The sequence below is a fragment of the Dermochelys coriacea genome, chromosome 5, assembly GCF_009764565.3.
Source record: "Dermochelys coriacea isolate rDerCor1 chromosome 5, rDerCor1.pri.v4, whole genome shotgun sequence".
NCBI classification, from domain to species: domain Eukaryota; kingdom Metazoa; phylum Chordata; order Testudines; family Dermochelyidae; genus Dermochelys; species Dermochelys coriacea.
The window spans coordinates 48869682-48883895 of record NC_050072.1 but is presented as its reverse complement, the minus strand read 5'-3'; the positions used below and the strand labels follow the sequence as shown (position 1 = coordinate 48883895).

Genomic DNA, 14214 nt, shown 5'->3' with positions numbered 1-14214 from the left:
CATTCCTAGAGATAGCCTCCTTCTTGATAGAGGAAAAAAAATAAGTGGTGGTATTCTCTCAAATGCCACCTGCTCATGGTGCCAAAATGAGCTGTAACTCACAGCAAATTAGCAATACTGACATTTAAATGATCATTACTAAGTATCTGAGTTAACACCCCTTAGAGATGGATAGGGGCAATACATACATCTCTCTGCACTATTGTTTCTCACTCTTTGCAATCTCAGGTACATATCATTGCATCAGCTGCACTTGATTCACATTATCTTAGCCTTAAAGGCTAGGGAATTACTTTTTCAAAATGAAAGCTGAGATTCTGGAGCACACAATGGCAGCTTGTATCATCATGTACCCCTTCAACTCAACCCTTTGTTTTCTTTGAGATAATGTACTGTATTTTAGCCTAAAAGCTTCTGGCTCTGAAATCCCAAATCAATCATCTGTTCTCCAGTTCCTGCTTCTTCCTTAAACTCCTGGGACTGGAAGATGTCCAAAGGAGTCTTTAGAGAGGTAGACAAAAAAAAAACCCAACAACAGCCCATTAAGCTAATGACTCTTAGCAACTGGCTGCAAATGAACACAAATAACAGCAAAGTTTTCTAGTGCAGTTGTCACGCACAACAGTCTTCTTTATGTTTGCTAAAAAACATTTGCAGCAGCACAATGAGGAACTGTTAGATTACTCTAAAGAACAATGGTTCTCTCTGGAATGCATCCTCAGGTGGGTTGTGGGTCGGAAAGGACAGGAACTTGGCAAATACAGCATCCAATTTGTTGGATGATTTTTTGGTTTGTTTTTTATGTAAATGTGTTTGTGTGTGACTCAGTATTAAAATCCTATCAAACATAAAAAGCAGATTTAAAAATCAAAAATGCAACCGGGTGGTATCCATACTTTAAACAAATATTCAAAACCTCAGCACTGACCTGTTAACTGTTTAGTGAGAAACATGTGACTTTTGTGACAGACCAAACTGTAGGAAGAGAGTTTAGCAATTTTCACCTAGTTCTATGAAAGCTGAAAAGGAATGGGTAGGGCCTAATGAGTGATGTACTGTAGATGGGTGAAGAGGATACTCATACTGACCACTGCATATATGACAATATAGGAAGAACAAGTTTCTGTTCAGGAACAGAAAGGGTCAGAGAGGCCACGGGGGTGTGGAAGATATAAGGTAAGGAAAATAATAGCCATCCATGATGGATAACAAAGTTAATGAATGAGGAAGAAGAGCAAACCAAGAAACATCACCCATATGTTTATCCTTTTAGTGGTTCCCAATCTGTTTCTGCTCACAGCTGGAAGCCATGGTCCCAGTTTTCAGTGCCTTCAGCTACACCAGTGATGGCATCTCCTTCCCTGATTCATCAAAACAGCTGCTTTCCTATGGGCCCGTGCAGCTAACAAAATGCTGGATGAATAAAATGTTTTCTGGAGATAGTATCCTCAACTGGGGATAAGGGGGTGGAAAAAGAGCTGAACTGTGAAATGATCTTCCAAAGGAGATTACACTGCAAGATACATGGTTTTGATAAAGTTTTCCCATTACAACTGGAAATACAGAATGGGAGAACAAAATAATATGCATACAAGTATATACACATACATATCTCGTTATACAGATCAAACAGAAGTGGCAAACAGGGGTTTTGGAAGGAGTTTGGTGAAAGTAGTGTGAGAAGCTTTCTTTCTAGGTACAGTTCTACATTCGTTACAGTGATGGCCAGTGATGGAACAGTTACTGTGATCTGGAGTGGATGTGCCATGTCTTCTTTCCTGCCTGAAGACAGAAGGGACTTCCTGTGTATAAAGAGCAAGTTTATGGCTGTGATGAAAGAAAGGATTAATGATTTGAAGAACAAGTACTGACACTGCAGAGCATCAGAGAAGTTGAGGAGTTCTTGGGGAACCAGATTCAGGAAGCATCACCATCCCAGATTCAAGAAAGAAAGGAACTGGTGATCAAGGAATCAGTGAGAGTGGAAATCAGAAAGGAGGTTTGGCAGTTTGTAACCACCAGAGTCAAGAGGATCAGGCAGCATTCTACACAGCTGGAGGTGGATGAGGAGGAGTAGGCTGTGATCACCAGAGAGAAGAGGACATAGTATACGCATACAGCTGTTATCATGTTCTCAGCCTAAAAGCTGCAGAACACCACTGTGGCTATCCAGGTGGTCAAATGGAATGGAGAGCTGAACAGGACACAACTGCTGCTCAGTCCAACCTGCAAGACTATCAAGTGTGCCCACAAAGAGATCTTCAACCATCCAAAGAAGATAGATGAATCCTTGTACGAGATTCTACGCTAGACCTGTGCTAGCTCAGCTGGCATGCAGTGTCTGTACTAGTCTACATGACACTACTGTAAATGTCGACAAACCCTTTAAGTCAGCTCTTTTCCCTGTAAAGAAGTAAGTACCAACAAAGAGAAAAAGTGCTTGAAACTTTGTTCGTTCTTGTAACTTTGTCAGTAAAAATATTTATCTTTTAAGTGTTTACACTCCAATAGCTCCATAATGACTATCAATACATTTAGAAGCCCTGTCAGTGGTTCACACACTTGGCATTTGTTGGACAGGATATATGCTTCATGCACTATGCTTATTTTTCTAAATCACTTACTATAAATTACCAAAAGTCTCCTTCTTATAAATCTTGAAAAATAAACATATCTTTATAAAATATTAACAACTCACCTGATTTCTCATGCATTTCCTGTTCTGCTGCTTGATTGAATTGTGATAAATTAGATGAATTACTGTTATTGGCACGTAAATCTGTATTTTGGCTGGTCTCCTGAAGGTCTTGTCTTATTCTTTCAGTTTGGATTGTTTCTGTTTCAAGTAATTGTAACATTATAGGAGTATTATTCTTTGCAGTTCCTTCTGCTTCACTTTTCTCAGTGCAACATCTTCCAGTGCTTTGCTCTCCACTTCTCTCAGCAGTCATTCCATCATCTGTTTGTTGAACAAAAGGACTTAAAACATCTGTGCTATGACTCTCATGACTTTCAGAAATATTAGCTCTATTAACTGACTGATGAAAATTAATGTCAAAGTGTTTATGTAGCATAGGCGATGTACTTCTATGATATAATTATCAAAACATTTGGAAATATTTTTGCATTATGAACATTTTGTTCACCATTCACTATACAATGAAAATTGTAAAAATGGAATCAATAAGGATTCAAAATTTATTCTGTGAAATTGTGTTTTAGTCTGGTTTCTCTTTAAAGAAAAATTCTTTAGCAAAATTAGAGTGCTTAAGATGTCTTCATTTTCATTACTTTAGTCAATATCAATATTACAGTTATATTTTGATAGTAACAAAATAACTACCAGGGGTTCGGCTGCAAAATGACCAATCCATTAATTTTATATATCTGGCAATATTTCTGGAATGCAATTCATACATTTGCCATTTGTGTATGCTACTGTATATGCTGCATATATTGTGCTGCTCGAAAAATCTATTACAAACTACAACATGCCTACACAGAATTCCTAAAATAATTTTTTTAAAAATAAAACTTTTCACCTGATTTTTGGGAAGTTTCCTGCTCTTGGGTCAGCTGAGATGGATGAAGTGAATTCTTGTTCATACAACTAGTGGAATACAAATCTGTGTCTAAGCTGATTTCCTGAAGGTCCTGTCTCTTTCTTTTCACTTGAAATGCATCTTTTTCATGTAGCTGTAAAGCTGTAGATGTGTTAATCTCTGAATTCATTTCATCTTCAATTTTCTCAGTGCAACATCTTCCAGTGCTTTCTTCTGAATTTAGCATCGTCCTCATTCCCTCATCCGTTTGATGAGCAAAAGGTGTTAGCACACTGATGCTAAAATTCTCAGGACTTTCAGAATCACTAGCTCTATTAACAGCTGCTGAAAATTCATGCAATGAAAGTATTTCTGTACTTGTTTGAAGTGTTTGTACAGTACACTTATCTACATCTTTAGAGATATTTTTATAAATGTTTTGATTCTTATTTTCAATATACTGTTCAGATAGGACTGTAGAGTCTGAATCAGTGAGGTTTACAGTTCCCTGTGGTGAAAGTGTAGTTAGGCTTCCTGATTCTAGCCAGTTTTCCTGTAAAGATATATCTTCAAAAAGAGGTAAAGAGTGTTTTAAACTTTGTTCCTCATCATTAATTCTGTCTCTATCAAGATCAAAGTTAATTTGATCTCTGAAGTTTTCAGAATAAAGAAACTGGTCTGATGGTCTATTATTCTCAGTGTAAATGATGTTTTCTTCAACAAAGTGGATACTACTTATTCTCTTAGCTGCATTTAGATTCTTGTCACCCATGCTACCATCTTTATTGTGGTTAAGACAATGGCATTCATTATCCTGATTCATAAAACATTGCTCTGCAGTCACAAGAGGCACACTAATTTCTTCACACAAAGAAAGTACTGAGTGAGAATCAAGTTCCGTTAACTCAACATTCTCAGACCGCTCTGTAGATGCTTTTACTACAGGAATTGAGGATTCAGTGCGTGGTAAACTAATTACCTGGTCTGTCATTATTATTGAAGATTTGTTGTTGCTTTCACAAGTCTTCTCCCTTTCTTCTGAAACTGGAGTATCACTACTACAGAAGTCATGTTCCTTTTGCATTTCTGTCTGTTTGGGTATGCTGGGCTTTCCCCCTGCTTCACAAATGTTATCTGAACTATAACTACGACGTACAGAGGACCTAGTTATTCTTTTTGAGGAAGAGGTATTAACTGTGAACCCAGTGTTATTATGTCCAACATGAGGGTCATATGTTTTGTGGCTTCTGAGTCTTGTTTTGTCTCTAGATGTATCTGAAGGAGATACAATTGTCCTGTACTCACTGACATTCTCAATAGATACAATCTTTTCTACAGTCCCTGCTGATTTCTTTGTCTGTGTTGGAACCAGTCTTGTATCTTTTGAGTTTTTTTCATTCAACAATCTGTGATCCTCAAATACTCTGGAGATGGAACCTTTTGAGTTTCTTATTGAATTCTCTTTGCTACTTTGTTCAAAGTTGATAAATCCTTGCTTTGATATATTATTATTACCAACATCTGAATTGTGAACTGAGCTACCTGAATGTACTTCCAACTGCAAAAAACAAAACATATGATTAATTTAATTTTCTGGTAGATTGCTTTGTTATATTTCATTTTAGGTTGCTGCTTCAACTGTATAGTCAACGCTACAAGTCACAAAATATGGTAGACCTCAACTGGACTTGTCTTAGTGATTATTTCACATCTGATGTTCTGCCTGGAGCAGAAACACAACAAAATCTTAACTAAATGTTGAAAGCATCAGTTACACTATCAATAATATGTTTTCCAAATAAAGGGTCTATTTTTGTGTTTATGGTACTCTGTTTGGTGAATGCTTATCATCAATAAAATATAAAACAGTGTTTTAGGATGTAAGCTAAAAATAGAAAAAATGAAAACACTTATATTCCAATACAGTATTTCTGAGAATGATAGTCTCTACCAAGGTAAATTACACAGACATTTACCATAACACTTAAAATTATAGCAAGTAAGAAAAAAGGCCTTTCCACACCGCATCATATGCTACGGATATTATTAGTTATGAAATGTTTAGTATATACTGGTTTCAGAGTAGCAGCAGTGTTAGTCTGTATTCAGAACCACCTGATCAACATCCTCTACAGCAAGCAGGGAAAGATAAAGGAATGCATCCGATGAAATGAGCTGTAGCTCACGAAAGTTTATGCTCAAATACATTGTTAGTCTCTAAGGTGCCACAAGTACTCCTTTTCTTCTTAGTATGTACTGTTTCTCAAGAGCATTTCAGAAATGCACTACCTTTCTATTATACTTTATTGTAGAATAGCAGATGCATGACCGTTCATCACCAAATGACAATGGTTGTTCCTTAAAAAAAAAAAAAGTTACCTGATGCTGGTTTGTGTCATTTATTCTTTGAGCATTTAATGTTCTCTCTACATCCTTTTTAGCTGAAAGTAAAACGAAAGATTGAAAGGATCAATATCAAAAGAAAGTTACAATTCTCTGCTTTACAGGCACAGCATCCTATGCTCAGAGTCTAGCTTGTAGTGAAACCTAACAGCCATTTGCTATCTGGAAATAAAAAAACATAAGGATCAAAAAAGTTAGACATTAAAATCATGGGCTCAGATCTCCAGTTGCACCAGAAGTCTGCTTGGTACAGTTGAGAAGCAGTAAATGTGGCTTTAAGCATCCTGATTCCTGAGGAGGTTGGTAGTCTGTCTGGCCCACAAGGCTTCTCTAAGTTACACATGCTGTACTGGCCCTTTAGAGGCCATTCTGAAGCCAGTGATAGCTGGTTCACAAGTTGCTCAAATCATGTCCCTTCCACCCCAGCATGCTTTGTACACTGGGCAAAGGAAGGTAACGGGATGGTGTGAAAGCCAACTCATCAGCTCAACACATGCCAGGGATTGCCCCCGAATCAGTTTAGTTCCTGGCTGGTTGTTTAAATTAGCTTTCTGTCCACCCCTTTGTGTTGCCAGAGTGGCATGAGTGGGCTGGAATAGGGGCCAAGATCTGACTCTAGATATTTATGTAAATAAATTAGGCACTAAAATCATAGCATATAACCACTGTGATCTTACATTCCAGTATTTATAGCTTCATCAACAGTTAAAACACTCTTTTTTAGAGCTGGGAGCTTCCTCCAAAGGCATACGTAAAGTTAATCAGGATAGGAATAAAAGACACACATTCACCTTCTGTCAGTTACTAATTAGTTGTACAACAGGACAGAAAAATGTAAAGAATGAATTCTTTATACAGAAAACATGGCGAGTGTAAAAATTCTTATGTGTGACTACCTGATTGGCTATGAAACTGGTTTCAATAAAGTTCAAGTGACTGAAGAATTTTCATGGTGACAACCATGTCTCCATAGCCCACAAGCATCATGAAACTTTGCACTAAGATATCCTATTCTGAAACTCAATACCTGACTGAGACACAGAATGAGAGGTTACTCACCTTGTGCAGTAACTGGAGTTCTTCAAGATGTGTGTCCCTATGGGTGCTCCACTTCAGATGTGGTTGCACTCCATGAGTCTTTGAGCTGAGATTTTCTGTAGTAGTGCCTGTTCAGCCCACACATGTGCTCCAGATATCCTCATGCCCTATATCAAGAATATATAGAGTTGCATGGGCAAAATGGCCTCAGTTCCTTCTCTGCCACGAAGTCCAATAAGACAAAACTCCAAAGCAGAGGGGAAGGAGGGTGAGTAGTAGAGCACCTATAGGGACACACATCTCAAAGAATTCCAGTTACTGCATATGACAGAATACACTCCTGTATTCACATCCTACACATTATTGTAATAATCTTTGTACAAAATACAAAGCTGCCTTGTAAGGTATCGTTTGAAAACCTGTAATTTGCTGGTCAGTATTGTCCTGGTAAAATATGTGCAGTAACATTGTATGTGAAGTTATAAGATTCTCCTGTATGGTGTTATTAACATATGTTCCAAATCCCACAGCTCTGCTCAACAGATGGCTGGCAAACAGGTCTGTCCTAAACAAAGAAATGTGTGCTCTGCTTAATTTGCATTTAAGCAGTAAACAAAGTCGTCAAGCAGGAAGGAAAGACAAAGGAAGTTCAAAAAGGTGGGGAAAAAAACAGCAGGGAACATCCTTCCACATATATTCTTTGTCTCCTACTGTCCAGCTGGAAACGTTTTTCAAGAGGGGGACTGAAACTATAAAAAGGAGGGACAAACATCCCAAGACATCCCTCTCTCTTTCTCCCTGCGCATCACATTCATTACACATGAAGAGAAAAAGGAAGCAGATGTTGGCTCTGGGAGAGGGGTCCTGACCTGAAACTTTTGGCCGTAATCTGGTGAAGCATATGGTAAGAAACTTTGCTTGAATCTAATATAGTTTGCTAAATTAGGCATTAGTAAACATCTTATCTTTTATTTTTCTTGTAACCATTTCTGACTTTTATGCCTCATTACTTGTACTCACTTAAAATCTCTCTTTGTAGTGCTGGAGCCAGAGTCAAGCCATGGGTCAAAACTGAAAACAGCATCAGGTACCAAGCCAAAGGTCAGAGCTGGAGACAGCAATGGAAGTTAATGCGGAGAAGCAAGAACGTGACTTAGGGCAGAACAGCAGGAACTGGGAGTAGATGGGAATCTGGGACAGGAACCAGGAGCAGGCAGGGAAGCAGGGCTCAGGAGTCAGATAAGCAAAAGGGGTCCATAGTAGCAGCCATCCAGGGATTCCTCAAGTTGCTTGGACAACTTCCTGTTGGCTCTTCATGCTTTATACAGAGTACCTCAACCAACTGGAGAGCTGGACATTTCCCCCAATTGGGAGCTTTGGGGGAAGAGCCCTCTGTGAGCTAATTCCCTGGTTAGTTAGGTGAGCTGCTGGGTGGCAGTCATGGCCTGGACACTGCCTGGGGACCTGTGGGCCAGGGTTTGAGGCCTGTGATTCCTCTTCAGGTTGACATGAAGGAGAGACTCTTGAATTCCTGGCTTGTGGATTGGCTGGAGCCTAGCACAGGAGTAACGCTACATCATCATAGCCTGAGAATTTGCCATTCTAAACTGGAGTGCCACAGAGGAAAAAGTTTTGTACCCAATGAGGTCAAGGCATCTATGTTGCTGTCTAGGGTTTTATTATTTATGCTACCCTATTGGAGGGGAGGACGGATCTTCCAGTGAACATAAACAGTCTTTTCCAGAGGCCACCCTCTGCGTAGTTGGAGCGGCCTCTTATAAGCAGAGAACCACAGCACCACACTTTGTCTTCACAGTAAACATGCAATACCACTGAATGTGTGTGCTCACTAAAGTTTAACTGGACTTTCATTGTAACTCTACTCAGCAGAGGTGCCTTCCCCAGCATCACGGTTGGCACCAAGATGTCCTGCAACCCACAGGTCTCCAGGGTTAAAAATATTTCCTGGCTCTCGGGGAGAATGAATCCATCGCTTGCCTGTCTCCCATTCTCCTCCTCCTCCTCCTCTTCCTCATCCACCATATCGTACTTCTTGTTGTCCATACATCTGTGAGGTGTCCACGTTGCTTGTGGGGGTGCTGTAGGGTCACCCTTGAGAACTGCGTGCAGCTCATTGCAGAACCTGTATATGTGGGGTTCAGCACCAGAATGATTGTTCACCTCCCATGCCTTCTGGTATGCTTGGCAAAGTTCTTTTATTTTCACACGGCACTGCTGCATGTCCCTCATGTAGCCCTTCTCCCCCATTCCACCAGCAATCTTTGCATAGATGTCAGTGTTTCTTCTTTTGGATTGGAACTCTGCCTGCACAGACCTTCTCCCCACACAGCTATGAGATCCACCACCTCCTGTGAAGACCAGGCTGGAGTGCTTTTGGGGCGTGTAGTCTCCATGATTGGCTGTGCTCAAGCTGAAATGCTCCCAATGCTGATCAAACAGGAAATGGGAAATCAAAAATTCCTGGGGCTTTAGCAGGGGAGGGGCTGTTTCCTATGTACCTGGGTACAGTGCAGCAGAGTTGAGAATGATTTCCAGAGCAGTCACAGATGAGCATTGTGGGACACCACCTGGAGGCCAATTAAGTCGAATTACACAACACTGTGTCTGCACTACTTCACAGTCGACCCATGAAAATTGAATTAAGTGCTATGCCTCTCACAGAGGCGGGTACAGAAGTTGACATTACAGGTGACTTAGGTCAGTGTAAAGGATCTGATCATGTATACACATACATTAACAGATTGATGTGAGGTGGCTTCCTTCGACGTAACTTTTTAGTGTAGACCAGGCCTCTAAGGTCTAAGGTCTTTGCAATGTGAGCAAAGGTCTCCTGAAAAGCCTTAGAATTGTCAACCCATGGGCAGAGGCTAGTTGAACTGTTGCATCAGGCAGTGACTATTATTCTTTTGGTGTTGACTGGGCATGCTAATGTTGTTCCTCTGCTTCTCCCAGCTCCTGGGCACCAACGCTGTGCTCTGGCAACAGTAAACAACGTCATCAGGGAGCCAGTTCTCCCCCTTTTCCTGGATCTGCAGGAAGGAGATCTACTATGGGACACTTGTGATGATAGTCCTCAGTAGGGCCAGCGTGCCTGGGTGGCACGTTGAATGAGTACTGGCCCAGTTGCAGCTGGTGAGCCCACTGCAATTCATGCCTCCACTGGGTTGCTGCCTTGTGAGTGGGATCTCCAGAACCAGCCCTAGTGTTGCCCTCCTAGAGGAGAAGTGTTCTTGCTCAATGCCAGGGAGAAGGCATGACCCAGAGATGGTGACAAGGAATAGTACTCTTCAAACAGCAGTGCCATGGGTTAGTACTCTTGGCCCAGTGCCAGTCATCAGCCCCATGCCAGTGATGTCTCCAGACAGCATCTAGCTGTTTCCATGAGAACATATCTCAGGCCCATAATCACCATGGTGGTCAGTGCTAGAAATTAAGTTTTGTTTTCACTTTGGCAGAGAACTAAGACTCCCTGTCTCTGAAGGAGTGCTGTGTCTTCTCCTTCCAGGACAGCGATGTTTGATGCCCCCTTCACTCCACTCCACCTCTGTCAGTCTCACCTTTGTGTTGCGGCACCAATGCCAATTCCAATAATGACATTGCCAATGGCTGGGATTGGCGGTACTAAATCAATGGCCCCAGAACTGGTAGAACTGTTGATGCTGATGTAGTGGCCGGTGCCAGTGCTCCCAGTGCCAAGATGCTTGGCATCAATGTACGTGGCACTGATTTTGAGTGCCTGTTTTCCTGTAGCTGCTCAACTCCGGAGTATGTTGCCTGCCTGAGGGAACAGTCACTGTAGATCATCCTTTTCATTCCTTAGAGGTAGTAGTTTCCTCTGGGTCTGAGGTGGTGCACATCGATAGCTCAAGTAGATGTAACTTCAGCCATGAGGTCCTGTGATGGGGCAACTGGATGTGATTCCGCTTCAGTGCCAGGAAGTTTGCATTCCTGCATATCGATGGCAGTAGAAGGCACTCGGTCCAGGCAACACCATTTCAGATCCAGGGTGAACCTGTGATCTTCCTCAAGAACGGGCAAACATACCAACATCTCGGCATGCCAACGGGTTTCTGCATCCAGCAGACATCTAAGGATACCATCACGGAGATCCTATGAGATATGGCCAGGATCAACTCCTCCCTACTGGCACCGTAGCAGAAGATCAACGTCTTGAACACCTTCCTAATCTCCCGTATTTCTTTTGTCCTGAGGGGATCTGCCATGGCGAAGGTACCTCTTAACAAGGCAGACAACACCATCCAGCAGCTGGTGTAAAAGTGGATTTTTCTTCCCCAGAGGGTCAGCAATGAACCGGTGTACATCTCACACAGACAGGGCAGTGCCAACATCCCTCGAATGGGTAATCTGTGCGACGTTGCCATGATCACTCACGGTTTCCACCTTCTGATGTGCCCGGACGCCACGGTGAGGAACATCACGGAGAGTGCTCTGCAGGATGCTGTCAAGAGGTGAATCGCCAGGACCTCCTCCAATCAAGATGTCACCACCTACCTGAGCGGCTCACTGGAAGGCGAATCTGGAAGAGACAGGGAAGACTTTGCTTTGCTCTGGACTCGTGCCTGCAGCACTACGTGATAACTGGAGAAGCGTATCGGCTGCCACTGGACGTGGTGCTAGGAATGCCAGGAGATGGTGTCATAGGTGAAGAACACAAAGCGCATCCATCATCACTCTGAGAGCCAGAACCAAGCTGGAGAGGACCCTGAAGAATGGCATCTGCTGCCAATACGTGGAAAACCTGAAACGGAAGCTGGACCAGAGCAAGGCCTTTAAGGTGACGTGCAAGTGGGACACCAGCAACTACTTTCTCCCCGGGGGCATCTTCACCCAATTTGCCGATTGGAGGTTCATCCACTGGGCCTGGCTCAACTGCGTCCCACTGAATGGAACCGTCCGCCACAGGAATCGGGACAAGCAATGCTGGAAGTGTGGCTAGGCCAACGAGACACTACCCCACGTTTTGTGTAGCTGCAAGCCCCATTCCAGAACTTGGCAGCTGCGACACAACGCCATCCAAGATCGCCTGGTCAGAGCCATCCCGCCACCTGTGGAGAAGGTATCCGTGAACTCCGCCATCCCTGGAACCGACACAGCCAACTGTGATTGGACATCGTCATCACCAACGAGGACCGGAAGAAGATCATCATGGTGGATGTCACAGTGCCCTTCGAAAACGGGACCTTGACTTTCCCTGATGCCTGATCTCGAAAGATGGAGAAATACGCCCCTCTGGCCGACACCCTAAGAGCTATGAAGTCCAAACTCACGCGCTGATCGTTGGAGCCCTGGGAGAATGGGACCCCGGTAACGAGTGAGTCTGGAGAGAATGTGGAGTTGGTTAACACTACGCTCGGCTGACGCGGCAACTCATGGTGTCAGACGCTGTCAGGTGGTCGAGGGACATCTACATAGAACACATCACTGGACATCAGCAATACCAGGAGAGATGAGCTGGAGTGCCGATGAGAAGCACAGTTGGGAAAGTAACTCAAATACTTTCCTGATGGACTGTATTTTTCCCTAAATGGACAACCTATCCTAAATTCTCAATTACTGAGGGACAATCTTCACTCATTGATATATTTTGCTTTCCGCCACCAGCTCTCTGTATAACTTTTTTCATGAGTAATGTACCCGAATGTATGGATGCTAAATATCTAAACTGTATTATTAAATTCATTCACCTAAATTTGGGTTATTGCTGATTATGCACTATATGTATTTTATGACTTTAAAAACAAATATTGTATTTATGGATAATCTAAACACTATACCCAGATGTACAGACACTCTTTTCTCAACCTTTGTATTGTATAATTTTTTAAACATTAGCTTTCATAAAATTTTTAGTCTATATACTGTTCAAATATACACAAACGATACACAACTAAGATGTGCTCAGATTTTATCACCGTGTCATTTTATTTCATCTCATGCATGCATGTTAATGAAGACAACCAACTAGAGGACTCTGCTCCAAGTCTGCTAGTACAGTGGTTCTTGACCAGGGATACTCAGAGGTCTTCCAGAGGTTACATCAACTTATCTAGATATTTGCCTAGTTTTACAACACGCGACATAAAATGCACTAGCGAAGTCAGTACAAACTAAAATTTCACACAGTGACTTGTTTATACTGCTCTATATACTATACACTGAAATGTAAGTACAATATTTATATTCCAATTGATTTCTTTTATAATTATATGGTAAAAATGAGAAAGTATGCAATTTTTTGGTAATAATGTGGTGTGATACTTTTGTATTTTTATGTCTGATTTTGTAAGCAAGTAGTTTTTAAGTGAGATGAATCTGGGGGGTACCCAAGAGAAATCAGACTCCTAAAAGGGGTACAGTAGTCTGGAAAGGTTGAGAACCATTGTGCTAGTATATCAAGTGAGCGAAGCCCATAGAAGTGTTGGCTATAAGTAAGGGAATGTGACAATGGGATTTCTGCTGTTCTCTATCTAATAGTCATGAATATGCCAGAATAGCTCATTCCTACCTGATGTTGAACCTCTTCTAGACTTAGTTATATAACTTTCAAGCAGCTTCTTCATAGGCTGGTCAGTAACTTCATCGAAGGCGCACCTCCCCTTCTCATTTTTGAATAACGGATCAGCTCCATACCAAAGCAGTAACTCTGCCACCTAGAGGTAAAACTTTTCAGATACTTTTTCTTTTTCTTCTAGTATTTTATTTTCCACTCCTCTCTCCTCATATATGCTTCTCTGTGATGTACACAGAAATACCTGTCGCTAGTGTTAAAATACTACTCGAGTTTTAAAATTCCCAGTAATGGAATTTACCAATACCAGTTATTGTGCCTCAAACATTCCTCTAAATACAAATTTGTTCCAAACTCTTCCATTTATTTTTTTCATTTTTGAAAGCTTGCTTCAGTGAATAATCAGCTGACTTTCTAAAATCAAGGTCCAATAATAGAGTTTCTTGTTAACATGGTGATTTCTTAAATTATTTTTAAAAGGTTAATGTTGTGAATAAAGTCATAAGAATTCTGTCCAATTTTACTCATTATCCAATAAGTATGTGTAGAACAATTATTTTTAAGTATTAGAAAATTTGTAACTTAATGATTTCTTTTCTGGGACTTACTCCTCCCTCCCTCACTTCAGCACTACTGGGGTTTTGTTTCTCTCTGCATATCCAAGAGGCAGTTTAATTCTCG

At 41.5% G+C, this 14214-nt stretch overlaps 1 protein-coding gene across 1 annotated transcript in view; it reads right to left on the bottom strand.

Annotated features, from left to right (window-relative positions):
- Positions 1–14214, bottom strand: part of ANKRD31 (ankyrin repeat domain 31) — a 109978-nt gene that overhangs the window by 56410 nt on the left and 39354 nt on the right. The window contains exons 12-15 of the mRNA XM_038403607.2: positions 13531–13675; positions 5922–5983; positions 3543–5100; positions 2699–2959 (exon numbers count right to left, since the gene is read on the bottom strand). Coding sequence (XP_038259535.1) covers positions 2699–2959; positions 3543–5100; positions 5922–5983; positions 13531–13675 — 2026 coding nt within the window. The remainder of the gene's footprint in view (positions 1–2698; positions 2960–3542; positions 5101–5921; positions 5984–13530; positions 13676–14214) is intronic.